At 52.1% G+C, this 18,891-nt stretch overlaps 3 protein-coding genes across 14 annotated transcripts in view; all 3 read left to right on the forward strand.

Moving 5' to 3' along the window:
- The window catches only part of KMT2A (lysine methyltransferase 2A), an 86,477-nt gene extending 78,599 nt beyond the window's left edge, over window positions 1-7,878 (forward strand). For all 5 annotated transcript variants that reach the window (XM_058686870.1, XM_058686869.1, XM_058686871.1 and 2 more), the window contains 5 exons: window positions 454-632; window positions 793-896; window positions 1,625-1,708; window positions 2,136-2,265; window positions 2,748-7,878. In XM_058686870.1, the coding sequence (XP_058542853.1) occupies window positions 454-632; window positions 793-896; window positions 1,625-1,708; window positions 2,136-2,265; window positions 2,748-3,023 (773 nt within the window). In that variant the 3' untranslated portion in view covers window positions 3,024-7,878. The remainder of the gene's footprint in view (window positions 1-453; window positions 633-792; window positions 897-1,624; window positions 1,709-2,135; window positions 2,266-2,747) is intronic.
- A 584-nt stretch (window positions 7,879-8,462) lies between these two features.
- Window positions 8,463-12,468, forward strand: TTC36 (tetratricopeptide repeat domain 36). Its single transcript, XM_058686900.1, has 3 exons — window positions 8,463-8,685; window positions 9,227-9,415; window positions 12,174-12,468. Exons 1-3 carry the CDS (start codon window positions 8,568-8,570, stop codon window positions 12,434-12,436), a joined length of 570 nt encoding a protein of 189 aa, XP_058542883.1. The 5' UTR covers window positions 8,463-8,567; the 3' UTR covers window positions 12,437-12,468.
- Window positions 12,469-12,578: 110 nt separating this feature from the next.
- Window positions 12,579-17,295, forward strand: TMEM25 (transmembrane protein 25). Of its 8 annotated transcripts, none has more exons than XM_058686890.1 (8): window positions 12,579-12,691; window positions 13,219-13,312; window positions 13,602-13,913; window positions 14,346-14,636; window positions 14,842-14,973; window positions 15,303-15,333; window positions 15,490-15,590; window positions 15,725-17,295. In XM_058686890.1, the coding sequence occupies exons 2-8, from the start codon at window positions 13,243-13,245 to the stop codon at window positions 15,913-15,915; spliced, it is 1,128 nt and encodes a 375-aa protein (XP_058542873.1). In that variant the 5' UTR covers window positions 12,579-12,691; window positions 13,219-13,242; the 3' UTR covers window positions 15,916-17,295. The 8 variants fall into 8 exon arrangements, with proteins under 8 accessions (XP_058542873.1, XP_058542872.1, XP_058542870.1 ...); XM_058686889.1 differs by having other exon boundaries at window positions 12,599-12,691; window positions 13,141-13,312; XM_058686887.1 differs by having other exon boundaries at window positions 12,678-12,788; window positions 13,141-13,312.
- Window positions 17,296-18,891: the final 1,596 nt, after the last annotated feature.

An 18,891-nucleotide genomic window follows, 5' to 3' on the forward strand; every position in this document is an offset into this window, starting at 1 on the left:
TGTGTGTGTGTGTGTTTTCACTTAATCAATCGTGAACATTTCCCATATTGGTAGATCTGAGCCTGTGTCATCCTAATGGCTAGTTAATGCTAATTCTTGGCTAGTCTTTAATGCAATTCACCCCCGAGCAGCCTCTGGCAGAGCTCTTCTCTAGCTCAAGCATTTTTCTTTTGATTTTTTTAAATGTTTGTTTAGTTTTGAAAGAGAGAGAGCATGAGCAGGGGCGGGGCAGAGAGAGAGGGAGACACGGAATCCGAAGCAGGCTCCAGGCTCCAAGCTGTCAGCACAGAGCCCGACGCGGGGCTGGAACCCACAAACTGTGAGATCCTGACCTGAGCCAAAGTAGGACGCTCGACCGACTGAGCCACCCAGGCGCCCCTCAAGCGTTTCTTTAATACCAGGCAGTCTCCTGTTGACTGCGCCCTCACTACCCTGGTGCCTTCTGTCCGACAGGTGTTAACGGCTTGAGGATGCTGGGGATTCTACACGATGCGGTCGTGTTCCTGATTGAGCAGCTCTCTGGTGCCAAGCACTGCAGGAATTACAAATTCCGTTTCCACAAACCGGAGGAGGCCAACGAACCGCCCCTGAACCCTCATGGCTCGGCCAGGGCCGAAGTTCACCTGAGGCAAGTTCCATTCTCTTGCGGAAGCAGGTTCGGGTCCCTATATTTTTACGTATGATGGCATTATTTTCCCACGCGACCTTTGAGATTTCCAGCGTCAAAGCTGTCCACTGCTTCTGTGAAAGCCTTTCTGTTACAACACGTTTTCATCTTTTGGCTCCAGGAAGTCAGCATTTGACATGTTTAACTTCCTGGCTTCTAAACATCGGCAGCCTCCCGAATACAACCCTAATGATGAGGAGGAGGAGGAGGTACAGCTGAAGTCCGCTCGGTAAGTCTGGAGTTGAAGGGTCGTTAGGAACACTCTTTGCTCCCCTCTACTCTGGCTATTGAGGGCACTGTGCGGGTTTGCTCGCGTCACAGTTTCCCAGATAACATCTAAGAAGACTATGAAATACAGTTTGTGTCAAGGTAGCAGCATTGCTTCCTGGCCCTTTGGCTGAGATCAAGCGTAAGGTAGCAGTAAGCGGGCTGGCACAGAGAGAAATGTGTTGGAGACGAGAAATCCAGACAACGCTAAGAGGCTGTTTTTCATTTTCTTTAACCAAAGTGTATATACCCTGTCAGCTTTGGACATACCACCATAGTCCCCATGGTCAAGTACTATGTATATTATAGGCCTAATTTTTTTTTTTTTAATTTTTTTTTAACGTTTATTTATTTTTGAGACAGAGAGAGACAGAGCATGAACGGGGGAGGGGCAGAGAGAGGGAGACACAGAATCGGAAACAGGCTCCAGGCTCTGAGCTGTCAGCACAGAGCCCGACGCGGGACTCAGACTCACGGACCGTGAGATCGTGACCTGAGCCGAAGTTGGCCACTTAACCGACTGAGCCACCCAGGCGCCCCAATTATAGGCCTAATTTTATAAGACACTTATTGTGCTTGGCACTGAACAAAGAGAACAGTGCAGTCATATTCTCTAGGAACCTTTGATCCAAGACTCAAAACTGATTATCTCCTGAAGAGAACTCATTAGTAATATGCCTGTCTCTTTAGGAGGGCAACAAGTATGGACCTGCCGATGCCCATGCGTTTCCGGCATTTAAAGAAGACTTCTAAGGAGGCAGTCGGTGTCTACAGGTATGGCTAAAATTGTAGAAGGAATTATATGAAACTTACTATTTTCCAAAGTCAAAGGGAACCAAATGCTGGAATGATCCCCCCCCTCCTTCAGTAAGTGAGGTTTTTCTCGCTCTTGTTGATGGAACCTGATGTTCTGGGATCCTGTACTTCCTTGCATTGAACAAGGAACTTGACATAGTGAGCATTAAAATACTGCTACTTCTAGTATGTTACAGCGTGGAAGAAATCTTTCCTTGGCCGTTTGTTAAAACAATGAATGTACTCCTCAAATCAAGTGGGTCCAGATTCTTTTTTTCTCTTCAAGTGTCTGTCCTTTCTGGGGAACTAACAGACCAGGAGGCTTTAGTCATCTATTCATGTGTTCACACAGTTAACCAGATTTGCAAAATCCATGGCTGATCTCTTTTCCGTCTTTATGCCCTAGGTCTCCCATTCACGGCCGGGGTCTTTTCTGTAAGAGAAACATCGATGCGGGTGAGATGGTGATTGAGTATGCTGGCAATGTCATCCGTTCCATCCAGACTGACAAGCGAGAGAAGTATTATGACAGCAAGGTGAGTGGCCCGCTTTCACCGGCCCACTTCCGGTGTTGCATGTGGAAAGGGGCCATCAACTAAAAATACGATCCCTACAGCCCAAAAGAAATAGGACATTTTATTACTTTGAACATCTTTTTTTTTTTTTTTTTTTTTTTTTTTACACCTTTAAAATGTATGGTGGGCCCCAGGAAAAGCTCAGAATCTGCCTTAAGGATTGGTACCCAAAGAAAATCTTTGTAGGTTTGTCTGAGTGGACCGAAAGCACATGGCGACACGACGTTTTAGGCCTCTCCTTCCCGTGGAGACATTAAGAAACCTCTAGCGCGGCGGCTGGAGTATCGGAGGTTGTTACGGAAGGATCTGGAGAGATGGGAGGCACTTTCCTAGAAGGAACTTTTCTCAGCAGCGGCTGTCGGCCACAGCAGAAGAAGGTTGGGAGGTGGTCCCCGGCCCGAGCTGTGCTAAGTAACAAGGTGTCCTTTCTCCTTCACGCGTAGGGCATCGGTTGCTACATGTTCCGAATTGATGACTCCGAGGTGGTGGACGCCACCATGCATGGAAACGCTGCACGCTTCATCAACCACTCCTGTGAGCCCAACTGCTACTCTCGGGTCATCAACATCGATGGGCAGAAGCACATTGTCATCTTTGCCATGCGCAAGATCTACCGCGGGGAGGAACTCACTTACGACTATAAGTTCCCCATCGAGGATGCCAGCAACAAGCTACCCTGTAACTGTGGTGCCAAGAAATGCCGGAAGTTCCTAAACTAAGGCTGCTCCTCTCCCCCGGTGGTGGAGTACGAGGACCCGGGGCCATCCAAAGCGATGCTGAAGGCCTTTGCCAGCAGCTAGGAGTTCCAGGATTGAGTGGGCACGGTTTGAGGGGCCTCCGTGATGGCCGGGCTCCCCTACTTACGTCCCACGTTCACATTACACATGTGATCGCGGTCCTGGAGAGAGAGATGAGGTCTCAAAGCAAAGCTCCGTGACCGGCTTTCTTCTGGGGCCCCTTCTGATTGTATGCCGTTAAAGAGTGGAAGTGGGGTCGCGAGCAGACTTGCCTGGAAGGAGCCTGTAGAGGGTTAGTTACGTTGGGAGATTGGGCCTGAGTGTCTCCTCAGAGAGAAGTTGCCATCCCCGCCTCGGCCCTTTCCCAAGCACTATACGCGAGGGGTCAGGCAGGGCCCCAAATAATAGAGTCGGTCGGATGCCTGATAGTGTGCCAGCCGGGCCCAGCCTGTAGCCATCTGTTGAACAAACAGAGAAGGTCTGGTGGTTTTCCCTCCTACCCTCCCGCTTGAGAGTTCACTTCTGGTTGGGAGACAGGATTCTTAGCACCTTTGGTGTCAAAAGGCTGTCTTGGGGTTGTGCCAATTAATCACCAAACATTGAGCCTGTGGGCTTTAAGTGGGAGCGTTCCCCCCATGAGCCTTATCTCAGCCAATGACCTTTCTTGACGATGGGAGTGGCTTCCCTCTCATTCCTTCTCCTCACTCCACTTTCTTCGTTTCCCCTGTCTCATCCCACCGCTTTCCCGATCTTTCTGGGTGGTAGAGAGGAGTGACTCCCTGCTCAAGGACACCCCCTGTTGGGCATAGTACGTGCCTACGAACCGATCCCTGAGCCTGTAAGCACTCCCAGTGGGGAAGTGGACAGGAGCCATTGGCCGTAACCAGACAGAATTCGGAGTTTTCATAAGGCTCCGCTGAGAGTTTTAAAGAAATATATGTAGCATGATTTTTTAGAAGAGGAAAAAGATTATTTACATAGGATCTGAATCATGCAACAACCAGAGTATCACAACCAGGACAAACCCCTGGGCCCCCTTCCTAGGACATGGTGACTTTATTTTCCCCTTGTTGAGACATAGGAAGACTTCATTTTTAAACGGTCGGTGTCCAGTTGAAGGCAGAACACTAATCAGATTTCAAGGCCCAAAACTTGGGGACTAGACCACCTTGTATCGAGGGACCTCTGCCACCTGCGCAAAATCCACAGATTAAGTAAATTAAATGACACTACTGCCCTGATTACTCCTTAGGATGTGGTCAAAACAGCATCAAATGTTTCTTCTCTTCCTTTCCCCAAGACGGTGTCCTGAACCTGTTAAATTAAGTCATTGGATTTTACTCTGTTCTGTTTACAGTTTACTATTTAAGGTTTTATAAATGTAAATATATTTTGTATATTTTTCTATGAGAAGCACTTCATAGGGAGAAGCACTTACGACAAGGCTATTTTTTAAACCGCGGTATTATCCTAATTTAAAAGAAGATCGGTTTTTAATAATTTTTTATTTTCATAGGATGAAGTTAGAGAAAATATTCAGCTGTACACACAAAGTCTGGTTTTTCCTGCCCAACTTCCCCCTGGAAGGTGTACTTCTGTTGTTTAATGTGTAGCTTGTTTGTGCCCTGTTGACATAAACGTGTCCTGGGTTTGCTCTTTGACAATAAATGGAAAAGGAAGGTCACCCAACTCCATTGGGCCACTCCCCTCCTTCCCGTGTTGAAGCTCCTCAAAAGGCTGTGGGAGTATCCTGACACAGCAGTGCCCCCCTTCTTTCCTGCACTCGCTCTCTCCTTTCTGGGACCAGCTCAGAGCGGCGAGAGGTGTGATCTACATTTCCCTCATCTTTCCCTACTTCAGAGATAGCAACCAAGTTGAATGGCAACCTGACATTTCCCATCACCATCTGCCTCATCGGTCACCTCGTTCCCTTTCCGTCTGCCCGCCAGGTCCTCATACCTGCAAAGAACCCACGGATCCCCCTGTGCCCTCTTTCGGGGCAGCCCGTTGAAACTGAAGCACAGTCTGACCACTCACGATAAAGCAGATTTTTCTCTGCCTCTGTCGGCCACTGGGTTTCAGAGCAGTGCGGTCCAGTAGAGGGCAGGGCGCCCTTTTCTCCCACGAGAAGCCCATTCCTATGGAAGTCTAGCAAAGCAATACGACCCAGCCCTGCGCTCTCTGCCCCAGGACTCATGGCTCTGCTGTGCCTTCCACCCTGGGCTTCCTGTTCTTCCGTGACCTTAAGAACTGTGTCTGGTGGCTTTGCTGGAACATTGTCACTGTGTTCGCTGTCATGCAGGGAGCCCAGCACTGTGGCCAGGATGGCAGAGACTTCCTTGTCATCGTGGAGAAGTGCCAGCAGGGGACTGGGGAAAAACACTCTACCCAGACCTCGCCTCCCTTCCTCCTTCGCCCGTGAACAAGATACGGTGGCCCTAGGGGTCCCACTAGTGTCTGGTTTCCTTTATTATTGCACTGTGTGAGGTTTTTTTGTAAATCCTTTTACTCCTTTTTTTTCTTTTTTCTTTTTTTTTTTTTTTTAAGAAAAAAAAAAAAAAAACCTTAAGCTGCATTTGTTACTGAAACGATTAATGCACTGATGGGTCGTGAATTCACCTTGAGAAAGACCCAAAGGCCAGTCAGGGGTTGGGGGAGACTCAGCTAAATAGACCTAGTCACTGCCCTGCTAGGCCATGCTGTACTGTGAGCCCCCTCCTCGTTCTCTTTCTACCAATCCCAAACCCTGAGGCCAGAGGAGGGACCACATCTTTCCTTCTCTTGCCAGCTGCAGATGATTTGCCTTGCCTTTTCACTCCCCGTCAACCATAGAAACGAGTAATTCCTCTTCTAGCTCAGCCTCGAGTCCATTGCCAAAATTCAGCATACCTGCCAGCAACTTGGGGAATAAGCTAAGGTTTCCCTACAAGAGGGAAAGAAGGCAAAAAAACAAAACAAAACAAAACACGGCCTATCTGTCTCCAAAAACACCCGAGTTTGTTTTGAAAGTGACCAAGGGAATCTCCGCACAAAAGTGCAGACCGAGGAACTGTGGTGAGTCATCCCCAGGAACCCCCCAAGGGGCATCCCGAATCCCTAAGGAGTAACACAGCTGCAAGCCTGGTCAGTTCTCAGTGAGAGAGCCAGCTCCCTTACAGCTTTGCTGCTAGAACCTGTTGTGGCTGCATTTCCTGGTGGCCAGTGACAACTGTGTGACCAGAACAGCTGCATGGCGCTGACCCTATGGCCGGAACTTGGTCCCCTGGCTCCCTCTGTTACCATCCACCACCTCCAGCACAGCCCTCCTGGTTTTAGACCAATCACCAGAATTCAGGGGGAAGCCCTGGCAGCTAGATGGAAGATTTCAACCAGACTCCTTTGCCGGGATACGGTCCGCCACCCCGCTTGCCTCTGTCAACCCCCTCCCGGCCCCCCCCCCCACCCCACCCCTCCCCTCCCCTCCCCTCCCCGGCCAATGCAGTGAGCACCATGCAGCTCCCTTGATTTAAAAAATACAACAACAACAACAACATAAAAACAAAATAAAAAACACACAAAAAAAACCACAAAAAACAAAAAACAAAAAAAATCTTTTAATGAATGTATCTTTCTAAAGGACTGACGTTCAATCAAATATCTGAAAATACTAAAGGTCAAAACCTTGTCAGATGTTAACTTTTTAAGTTTGATTTGGGATTTTTTTTTTTTTTTTTTTTTTTTTTAACTAGAAATCGAGTTTGGGTTTTTCTTGGTTTTGGGTTTTTTTTTGTTGTTTTTTTTTCCTTTTTCTTTTTAAAGGAAAAGCGGGTCATTGCAAAGGGCTGGGTGTAATTTTATGTTGCATTTCCTTCATTTTAAAGCAATACAAGGTTATCGAGCAGATGGTTTTGTGCCGAATCATGAATACCAGTCGAGTCTCACACTCTGAAAACTTGCAACTTGTTTTGTTTTGGTTTTCAAATAAATATAAATATGATATATATAGGAACTAATATAGTATTGCACCATGTAACAAAGCCTAGTTCAGTCCATGGCTTTTAATTCTCTTAACACTATAGATAAGGATTGTGTTACAGTTGCTATAGTAGTGGCAGGAAAGTGTCGGTCTGGCGCTCCTCTGATCCTCCGAACCTGGGGGGAGACCCAAACCATAAAGGGACCGGGGAACGACCCATTCCTGGGATCAGAGAGGAATGCAGAAATGGTGTCACCTGGATTTTTTCTGCCCACGAATGTTGCCAGTCAGTACCTGTACTCCTCGTTTCTCTATTTTTGGTTATGAATGTTGGGGTTACCACCTGCATTTAGGGGAAAATTGTGTTCTGTGCTTTCCTGGTATCTTGTTCCGAGGTACTCTAGTTCTGTCTTTCAACCAAGAAAATAGACTTGTGGTGTTTCTTTTATTGAACTTTTAACAGTCTCTTTAGTAAATACAGGTAGTTGAATAATTGTTTCAAAAGCTCAACAGATGACAAGCTTCTTTTCTAGAAATAAGACATTTCTTGACAACTTTATCATGTATAACAGATCTTTTGGTTTTTTTCCTTGTGTTCTTCCAAGCTTCTGGTTAGAGAAAAAGAGAAAAAAAAAAAAAAAAGGAAAAAATGTGTCTAAAGTCCATCAGTGTTAACTCCCTGTGACAGGGATGAAGGAAAATACTTTAATAGTTCAAAAAATAATAATGCTGAAAGCTCTCTACGAAAGACTGAATGTAAAAGTAAAAAGTGTACATAGTTGTAAAAAAAAAAAAGGAGTTTTTAAACATGTTTATTTTCTATGCACTTTTTTTTATTTAAGTGATAGTTTAATTAATAAACATGTCAAGTTTATTGCTGCACACGATCAAACTTTCTTTTGGCTTTGGGTGGGGTGGAGGAACCGGAGCAGCTAGTGGCCTGTGACCTGACTGCAAAGTACCTTCCACAGTCCTTTCTTTTAAGGTGGAATCCTTGAATCTCTCTGCCTCGCCTTCCTCCGGGCACCGGGCCCCACTCCACACTGACCCTGAACGGTGTTTTCTTCCCTCCCTCGTCAACGGTGTGTGTCCGGGACCTAATTAATCCTGGGTATGACGAGGGCATAAAGAGGACAAAGGAAGAGCTTTATCTCCTGCATAGCCCCTTTTCTTTTTTTTTTTTTTTTTTTGTAAAGCTACGGGGCGATCAAGAGGGCTTCTAATGACTTCCTCCCAATCTATGAATGTAATAAAATGAAGGCATTTCAGGAAGCACCCCCTCTCACTCCACCTTAAGGCAGAAGTTGGATTTATTTACTCTGTTCGTTCCCCCTAGGACGGGGTAGGGAGTTAAGAAACATTTTTAAATATTTTGCCAAGCCAGAGTTGCTAACCCCAGGCCAAATGAGGTTGGGTTTACGTTACAGCCAAGGATTGCAAGACACTCCTCATGGGGGATGGACCTCAAACAGAACCTCTGCCCTCCAGATGAGCTGGCTGTGAGGCTCAGCCCCCTTCCCCCCTGCCTCCATCCTGAGTCACCTTGGAGTTGGGAGTGGGGCACCAGCACCATGGGGACTCCCAATGATCAGGCAGTGCTGCAGGCCATCTTCAACCCTGACACCCCATTCGGAGACCTTGTTGGGTTGGACGCGGGAGAGGAAGTGGAGAAGGAAGAAGGAGACGAAGGTGAGTTCGACTTTGGACGGCAGTGTTCCTCTGGTGGCAGAGGACGGTAGTCTCACAAGGCCCCTTGTTCCGTGACCCTTGAATGACGGTTGAGGTTGGAATCCGAGGTCTACTGATCGTTGGTGCACAGGTTGGGGGCTCGGCAAGAGTTTCTCCGCCAAAAGGAGAAAGCCAGGATTTGTCCTTCAGCCCTCACACCTCTGACCTTCCCTCACCACTTAGTCCACCCCATAATCCAAGCCCAACTGTACTGGGGCCGCGGGGAGGTGCTAAACTTTCACATCTTTGTCATAACGGGGGCATTTCACTCCCCACAGGATGGAAGGGGTGGGGAGGGGCTCTGCTCAACGTTTCTGACCTCGACATGCACAGCCTCAGCAGGCATTCAGGGTTCCACACCGTTCCCAGCCAAGCCCTGAGCCAATCCTACGTCCCAGCCAACCCCTCCGGCTCAGGTCCCGGCTTTCCAAAGCTAGAGCTGGCTTTTGCTTCTTGCTCCCAGCTGCACACCTGTCCCTTCCCTGTTCCCTTCCTGACACAGATGGAGTTTTCCCTCGAGCACAGTTGGAGCAATCCAAGGCCCTGGAGCTGCAAGGGGTGATGGCAGCGGAGGCTGGCGACCTCGGCACGGCCCTGGAGAGGTTTGGCCAAGCCATCAGCCTGCTGCCTGAGCGGGCCTCCGCCTACAACAACCGAGCCCAGGCCCGCCGACTCCAAGGAGACGTGGCAGGTGAGGGGAGATGCCCTGGAACTTCCACAGAAGGGACCCTGGGGTCCACAGACCAGAGATGGAGTGGTTGTGGGACTGGGGCCTGGAGGCTGGGACTATTCTGGAACCTATGTTCTTACCTATAAGAGCTATCTCATGGGCCCTGCTAGTCTCTTGGGGGCTATTGGGAAGGTCAAAGAGATCGCATTCCATTCATTTATGTAGCAAACATTTAATGAGAGTCTACTGTTGTAGCGGTGGGCTAGGACAAAGAGGAGAGATAGACCACCCACAGGAACTACTCCTACTCCGTGCCGGGTGTCTGGCACTTTCCATGTAACTTCACAACAACCCCCAAAGCTGTGTGCTATTGGCACCTCCCTTTTATAGAAGAAGAAGAAGACTGTAGCAGAATTGGGGTTTGAAGCAGGTGGTGGGGCTCCAAGGTCTGTGCTCTTAATGCCCCTGTGCTACTGCTTCTCAAGAAGCTCACGGTCCGAGGGGTGGGACAGACCCACAACCATGAGACAAGCTGAGCAGGTTCAGCACAGGGTCTGCCCCCCACCCCTCACCCCCCCACCCCCTGCCGCCAGGGGCGAGTTTGAAAGGGTGAATAGGCTGCAGCTGGATGGAGGAGAGGAAGTGGGAGAAGGTACAGGCAGGTAGAGACCCAGAAGGCATGGAAAAGTACAGAGAACTTCAGCAACTCCAGGCTGGCTGGAATGGGGAGTGGTGGGAGGGTGGAGTAGAGCCTGGAGAAGTAAACAGGGGCCTGATGGCCACGTTAGGCAGGTTGGACTGTGTCTTGAACACATGGGGAATCATTAAAAGGATTTTAACTGGGGAGTGACCGGATTGAACCTGCTGCCCTTGGGCAACTCTGACTGGAAGGGGGACAATGGGACAGAGAAGGCCGTGCTGGAGACCGGAGGGCAGACTGAAGGTGTAAACCACAGAAAACTGTCACGGTGGTTGAGGTGCTCCTGCAGCCAGGAACGCCAGCCTGAAGGGTTTTGAACATTCTGGGAACAGTGGGGGGGAACCAAGGACCCCTTCTCCAGGCTTGGTTGCCTGGCTTTGGCAGGAGGGGGCTGAGTGGGGCTGTAAAAGCAGCTGAGGACAGTCTGTAGATAAAAAGCCCAGAGAGGAACAGAGGTGGTGCTGCCTGGAAAAGGCTTTCCACTCCTCCAGTCCAGCTCCTCCAAGGGAAACCCAGAAACGCTATGATCAGAGAGTTTCTGTGATCAGAGAGCTTCTTTTTTTTTTTTTTTTTTTTTTTTAATTTTTTTAAATATTTTATTTATTCTTGAGGGAGAGAGAGAGAGACAGAGCATGAGCGGGGACGGGGCACAGAGAGAGGGGGACACAGAATCCGAAGCAGGCTCCAGGCTCCGAGCTGTCAGCACAGAGCCCGACGCGGGGCTCGAACCCACGAACCGTGAGATCATGACCTGAGCCGAAGTCGGATGCTCAACCGACTGAGCCACCCAGGCGCCCTGATCAGAGAGCTTCTTAACCATCTGGGTGGCCTGGGCAGCCTAGCCCTCGCTGGGTTCTGGGATCAAAACACACAGAGACTGGACAGAGATCAGCCTCTCTGTAGGGTGATGCTGGAGCTTCTCACGCGCCCTGACAGCTCTTTAGACTAGAGAGCATGAGTGACCTGGGCAGAGCCCAGAAAAACTGCAGCTGGGCCCTAAAATACCAACAGCTGCCTGAGTTTGAATTCAGAGTTTAATGCCCAATCCGAGTATTTCATGAGAAGGATAGACATGACAATGTGCGGGGCCAGCCCTGACTCCAAGACCTCCTTTAATGAAAATAGATAGAAAATAAGGAAGATCATGGAGACAAAGAATGAGGAAAGGCAGTCAGCAGGGAGAACAGGTGAGGGAGAAGCCGTTTTAAACATACGTTTTTTAATGTGTATTTACTTTTTTTTTAATTTTTTTTTAACGTTTATTTATTTTTGAGACAGAGAGAGACAGAGCATGAACGGGGGAGGGTCAGAGAGAGGGAGACACAGAATCTGAAACAGGCTCCAGGCTCTGAGCTGTCAGCACGGAGCCCGACGCGGGGTTCGAACTCACGGGCCGCGAGATCATGACCTGAGCGGAAGTCGGCCGCTTAACTGACTGAGCCACCCAGGCGCCCCTGTGTATTTACTTTTGAGAGACAGAGCGCGAGAGGGGCAGAGAGAGAGTTGGACCTCAAGCACTCGGGGCTGACAGCACAGAGCCCACTTGGGCTCGAACTCATGAACCATGAGATCATGACCTGAGCCCAAACCGGCTGCTTAACCTGCTGAAGTACCCAAGTGCCCCAGGAGAAAGTTGTTTTAAAGCATACACTGAATAAGGGGAGAGGAATGCCTTCAAAAGGAAAAGAAAGAGAAATGGATTTTATTATACTTGTAAGAAATGCTTGTCAGTACATGATACATTTTTTGGACTTTGAGATTCAGACTCAGCCACCTGGCACGTGGTAGATACTTAATGGCCTATGACTGGAAAAAACGGCCTGCTTCTGCTGGACAATGAGCCAGATTCATGACCATAGTGACCATTCAAAATCGTCCCAGCACCCTTCACGTTTTGGTGTATTCGATGGTGAAAGGTGATAGGGACCGCAGTCTCAGCTCTGTCACTAAACTGGCTGTGCGGCCCGGGGCAAGTGTGGCCAACTCCTCCAGTGTGCACGTATGACGAGGAGCAAGGGCAGGCGGGTGTTGGGTGGCCCTGCCCCGGGGCCTCGGTTCTGACCGCCTTCCGTCCCGCAGGCGCCCTGGAGGACCTGGAACGCGCTGTGGCGCTGAGCGGCGGCCGGGGTCGCGCCGCCCGCCAGGGCTTCGTGCAGCGCGGGCTCCTGGCGCGGCTGCAGGGTCGGGACGACGACGCCCGCAGGGACTTCGAGCGGGCGGCGCGGCTGGGCAGCCCGTTCGCGCGGCGCCAGCTGGTGCTGCTCAACCCCTACGCCGCGCTGTGCAACCGCATGCTGGCCGACATGATGCGGCAGCTGCGCGCGCCCCGCAACGGCCGCTGAGACGACCCAATAAAGCTGCCGGCTCTCTCCCACTCGCGTCCGTGTCTGCGTCCAGCCGCCGGCCCCGCAGCGCCAGGGCACTTCACGGTCGGCCGGGGTCCGGGGAGCTGGGCGGGACGGGGCGGGAAGGGGAGGGGGCGGGCGGACGTGCTCGGGCGTTGATTGGCCCCGCCTGGCCCCGCCCGGCCCCGCCGCGGACTGCAGCGCCCCGCAGACAGGAGCAGTCGCTCGGAAGGAGCGTGGGGAGGGCGCCAGGTGAGCCGCCTGGGGCGGCGGGGCGGAGCTGTCGTGCGACCCCCGCCGCCCGGACCTCCGCCGTGCCGGCCCGCTTCCGCCTGGTCCCCGGAGGGTGGTAAAGGGAGCGTGGGGCCACGGAAGGGAGGGTAAAGGGGAGTGGGAGAGAGGGGTCCGGAGGACGGTCCCCTTGGGGGAGGGGCACTGCGCCGCGTGTCCGCCTGTGCGCGTGCGCGCGAGCCGCCCAGTGCGGGGTGCGCGGTTGCGCGCGGTTGCGCGCGGTTTCTGCGTCCGCGAGCCGGCGCTTGATGGTGCCTTGGGGGCGGTGCCGGGTTCTGAGCCCGCAAGGTGGGTTGGTAGCTACTGGGTCGGCTCCGGCCTTGGCGCTGGGCTGTTCGCGTCCTCGTCTTCGCCGCTGCGGGTCAGGCTCTATTTGTGTGTTGGTGCACGGTTTATTTTTGTTTCTGGAGAGTAAATTCCCGGAGGAATTACCGAGCCTGCGTGCGGTCACCTGGCTAACGTCGAGGCCCGCCCCCTTCTCTCGGCAGCCTGGGGCCCAGGCCTGAGCCACCATGGCGCTGCCCCCAGGCCCAGCTGCCCTCCCGCATACACTGCTTCTCCTGCCAGCCCTTCTGAGCTCAGGTACACCCCCGTTTACCCCTTGGCCGAGCACTTCTGGGGGCAACCCCCCTCTTTCCCCTCTTTGTCTGCACCTTGGGTTTGGGAACCCGCTTCAGGCCACAGGGACCAGAGCTGGCTTCCCCTCACCCACCTCCCCAGGGTCCAGCCAATTCCTGGTGAGCGAACCTAACCAAGTGCACTGGCCCCTGGTCCTCTGCCCCTCTGTAAGCGGATGTCGTGCTGGTCACAGGCCAGTACCCCAGTACCGACCTTCTCCCAGCTCTCCCCACAACTCCCTGCTGTGTTCCAGGTTGGGGGGAATTGGCACCACAAATTGATGGTCAGACCTGGGCCGAGCGGGCACTTCGAGAAAACGAACGCCACGCCTTCACCTGCCGGGTGGCAGGGGGGCCTGGGACCCCCCGACTGGCCTGGTACCTGGATGGACAACTGCAGGAGGCCAGCACCTCAAGACTGCTGAGCGTGGGCGGCGAGGCCTTCTCTGGAGGCACCAGCACCTTCACTGTTACTGCCCAGAGGGCCCAGCATGAGCTCAACTGCTCCTTGCAGGACCCGGGCAGTGGCCGGTCAGCCAATGCCTCGGTCATCCTCAATGTGCAATGTGAGTGCCTCTGAGATGGGCAAGGGGAGAGGTTCTCTGCCCTGGGACCCCCAACAGCCACCAGGCAGGTGGTCTGATAGAGCATTTAACACACACGTACTTTGCAGATATGAACTCACATCATCCTCAGGGTAATCCTATGAGGTGATTGTTACTGTTATCCCCGTTTCACAAGTGAGAAAACTGAGCCACAGATTGGTTAAGTCCTACGGCTCATAAGCAGAGCCAGGATTCGAATGCAGGCAGCTTGGTTCTTGTGTTTCTACTGCTGGTCACTATGACGTGCTGCCTCTCAGGGACACCCAACCATCCTGTTTCCCAGAGCCTTTTAAAGGAGAGGTCGAGGCCCCCGGCTCGCTCCTGGGTTTGGGAAGAGTGGGCAAGGAGTACGAGAGGTGTGGTGAGAATATGTTGGCTTCTGCTTTGTACCAGTTAAACCAGAGATTGCCCAGGTTGGGGCCAAGTACCAGGAAGCTCAGGGCCCGGGCCTCCTGGTTGTCCTTTTTGCCCTGGTGCGTGCCAACCCACCTGCCAACGTGACCTGGATCGACCAGGATGGGCCGGTGACTGTCAACGCCTCCGACTTCCTGGTGCTGGATGCCCAGAGCTACCCTTGGCTCACTAACCACACAGTGCAGCTGCAGCTCCGCAGCCTGGCGCACAACCTGTCCGTGGTGGCCGCCAACGACGTGGGTGTCACCAGCGCCTCGCTTCCGGCCCCGGGTGAGCACTGCCAGCGACTGGCCCGGCAAAGCCTCAGGTGGGTGCAGGATCACGGTACATAAATGGGACGACTAGTTGCCCTTTGGGTGAGTCTCGTGAACGAGCTGTGCCGCCCACCTTGGGCAAGGAGCACTGAGTGGCACCTGTAGCGTCTCAGAGTTGGGGACGCCGCCCACTTAGAACCTAACCAGAGGACAACTTGCAGGGCTCCTGGCCACCCGGGTGGAAGTGCCGCTGCTGGGCATCGTTGTGGCGGGAGGGCTTGCCCTGGGCACGCTGGTGGGGTTCAGCACCTTGGTGGCCTGCCTGGTCTGCAGGAAAGAGAAGAAGACCAAAGGTAGGTCCAGAGCCAGGAGGGGGAGGGGGCTGGGCAGAGAGAAGATGGCTGAGGGGCAGGGAGAAGGAGGAGCAGCGAGGGCAGCATGTGGGGCTAGGCAGAGCAAGTCCTCTCTGACGAGCGGCAGAAAGGGTCTCCCTAGGCATGGCCATGTGTAAAACCAGATGCAACTCAGGGCTGAGCACTGGGAACCCAGTCTGTCCCAGAGGCTGGGCATTGGCGAGATCCTTGCCTGGGGGGTCCTGGGGGTCCTGGGTCTGAAAGGGCATCGGGGAAGAGCCCAGAGTGAGTAGGCACCCTGAGAAAGTATGTGGTTTCTTTCTCCCCAGGCCCCTCCCGGCGCCCATCTCTGATCTCTAGGTAACTCTTCCTGGGGCTGGCTGGCTGTGCTGAACTGAGATGCGGCACGGGGACGGTTGGAAACCCGGGGTTCTCCCTAGTTCTGGAATGGGCCCCCAAGCAGGAATCTGTGCCTGCTGGAGCTAGGGCATATCCCGGGCTCTGTCCACCCTGTAGTGACTCCAACAACTTAAAACTCAACAACGTGCGCCTGCCACGGGAGAACATGTCCCTCCCGTCCAACCTTCAGCTCAACGACCTCACTCCGGATTCCAGAGGTACACCCTTTGTTTGTCCCCGCTTTATCTTCAGAGGTGCTTCTGAGGAAAAGAGAGACCCTGGTACTAGGAGGGGCTAGGCCTTGTCAGGCACACTCCTCATCGTGGGCACCACCCCGTTTGTCACCCAACAGAGAAACCAGCAGACCGGCAGATGGCTCAGAACAGCAGCCGGCCGGAGCTGCTGGACCCGGAGCCTGGTGGCCTCCTTACCAGCCGAGGTACAGGGGCATGGGCCCACGGCCCCCCTCCTCTCCTCCCCAGCCCTTGTGCTTATGCCAGAGGCCTCTGGGTCTCCAAGCTTCCAGGCAGTGAGGCTTACTGAGACTCACGGCATCTTTGACCTTGCAGGTTTCATCCGGCTCCCAATGCTGGGCTATATCTATCGAGTGTCCAGTGTGAGCAGTGATGAGATCTGGCTCTGAGCCGGGCGAAATTGGGGGCGGGGGGTGCCCTCTTGGCTCCTGGGCCCCCTCCTCCTCCTCCTCCAAGGCAGCCTCTGCCTGGCTCTGTGGCCAGGTCGTGCCACTACCACTTTTGCTCGCCCTTCTGGCTAGGGTGCCCTCTGTCATCCACGTGACACCTTTCACTGGGATCTGGCCCTCAGGGCACAGATCTCCTTGGCAGAGCCACCAGCTGGACCTTAGCCCCTTGTTCTAACTCAGGTTGGGGGCTTTCACTGATGCTTGTGCGCAGACGGGTGGAGCTCTTATCCAGGTGTGTTGGCAGGTCATCCAGCATCTGACTGTGGCATGGGCCTGCCGAGTGTGGTCTGGGCCTGCCCTGTGTCACACGCCAGTACCCTTAGCGCTTTGTACAGCTGGCATGGGGGCATGCCCGGGTGGGGGAGAGGGAGGGCCCAGCATGTCTTCAGTTTCCTTCCCCTGCTATGCAGCTTTGTTCCCTCAGGGAAAATTTAGGACCCGGAGAGCTATCTGGAACCAAACTGCCCTTTGCACAGGAACCAACCCCTGGCCCAAGGGGAAGGGCCAAGCACAATCCAGTCCCTTTTGCCTCATACCTCTCTGCCCTTCTCTGTCTGTGCCTCCCCTTGGGCATCATAGGTTATACGTTGGACCTTCTCCCATTTCTTCACTGGGCACTAAACTTCCCCCTTGACCTGGCCCCCGGTGGTGCCAGTGCCTGGTATTAGCACAAGTCAGGAGGAGAAGAGGGAGATGGGAAGTCTAGGGGCACCCAAGACCGCATGTAGCTATGCATCATTTTCTTACTATGTTAGCACTTTAAGCACATCCCCTGGGGAGGGGGTAAGTGAGGGCCTCCAGGCTGTCTCCGTGGCTTCCCCAAGTCTGGCCTTCGTGTGAATCACTGTGAGCGCCCTGAGCCCTCGGGGTTGACAGTTTCCCTCTTGGCATGTCTCCCCACCATGGGACCCCATGACCATTCCCTAACTGCCTCATCAGCAGGAAGCCGCTCTTCCTGTCCATCCTCTTCTTCAGGGGATGGTCATAGTGGCACATTGTTTGACAGAGCTAGAAGCTTTAGGGGAACATGGAGAAAGAGGGGACCACACACCACAGAACAATCTAAGAACTCTTGGGAAAGCAACATGGAAATGATTGCAAATTAATACAGTGCAGAGTATATTTTTCCCTTGTTGAAACCTTGTTTTGTAATTTTTCTCATGTTCCTGCCTAGGACAGTGCTGAGCACATGGTAAATTTAATAAACTTGACTCAACGAATGTGACATGTCTGTTCATTTCTTCGTAGATGGTGTTAAAACAAAATCTTTAAATCACACATTAAGTAGGGGAAACACCTGTGTATCCACTATTCAACTCTGTTAAATTTTATCACTCTACGTTGTTTGCTTCAGATCTTTTATTTTTAAAAATAATGTTACTTCTTTAATTACACTGTTCTCAGCGGCAAGGCTCGTGTTTTCTATTTTGGGAGTCCTGGCGCAGGGACCCCAGCTCTCCAGCCACTGAGTCTCGCTTGCCAGACTCTCCATCTCTCAGGAGTGTGGCTAAGCCATGCTAGCCCTTTTGTCCTGACTAGAGGTACGGAAGGCTCAGACTAGGCTTTGATTTCCCGAATTTGTTTCTGGAGGATCATAAGGGAGAAAAAAAGACTAGAAATGGGATGAAGTTTTTGAGGGCAGATTTATATCCTATTTTCTTGAACAAAGATGGGCTTGGCTTGCATAGCTCTGAATTTTCCGGCTACCTCCCTCCCTTCTCTCTTGTTCTGTAGGGTATTTTCCTTCATGGGAGGGACTAAGGCTGCCCCAGCCTCCCCAGAGGAATTTTTGAGAGAGAGAGAGAGAGAGAGAGAGAGAGAGAATCCCAAGCAGGCCTGATGCAGGACTCGAACTCATGAACAGTGAGATCATGACCTGAGCCGGAATCAAGAGTCAGATGCTTAACCAACTGAGCCACCCAGGTGTCCCCAGCCTCTGCTGGTTTTGTTTGCAAGCTGCTTGGGCCTAGAACTTCTAAAGGCCAGGGTGCCTTGCTGGCAATTCTGTTGACTGTCCTCTGCCATTTCCTTTGGGAGGTCCCGGAGCCCTTTCCTTGGTGGTTCTTTGGCAAGGCTACAAGCCCTGTGCATCCCCTCGGTTGCCCTCATGGTCTTACCTCGTCAGAAAAGTGGGTTCTTCGTGGCAAATCCATCCTTGCAAGTATTTGTGATGCAGTGGACTTTGAAACTAGTGTTCCAGTTCTCTAGACGTATCCCTAGCGTCCGAGATTCCTTGTTCCTTCGTTGAGTCCCAGACCCCTTGGAGAATTTGATGAGACTCTTTTCTGAGAAAATGCAGATGAAAAAAGCCTACTCATTATGCAAGTCAAAGCCCATCAGATGACAACTTGGGTGAACCTTGCAAACATGCTGAACGAAGAAGCTAAGCCCAAAGGCCACGTGTGACTCCTTTCATATGAAATGCCCAGGATGGGCAGAGACGGAACAGGCTAGTGGTTGCCAGAGACTGGAGGGAGGGAAGGATGGGGAATAGTTGCTGATGAATAGGGGTTTCTTTTTGGGGTGATGAAAATGTCCTGGAATTAGTGGTGACTGATGCACAACTTTGTGAATAGACCAACACTGAACTATATGCTTTACAGGGGTGAACTTTATGGAATACAGATTATATCTCAATAAAGCTGTAATTTTTTTTTTTTTTTTTTTTAAGTAAACTCTACCCCCAATGTTGGGCTCGAACTCACGACCCTGAAATCAAGAGTTGAATGCTCCATGGACTGAACCATCCAGGCACCCCAATAAAGCTGTAGTTTTATTCGTTAAAATTTTTTTTTACATTTATTTTTGACAGATAC

Source organism: Neofelis nebulosa, chromosome 10, assembly GCF_028018385.1.
Source record: "Neofelis nebulosa isolate mNeoNeb1 chromosome 10, mNeoNeb1.pri, whole genome shotgun sequence".
Classification (NCBI taxonomy): Eukaryota; Metazoa; Chordata; class Mammalia; order Carnivora; family Felidae; genus Neofelis; species Neofelis nebulosa.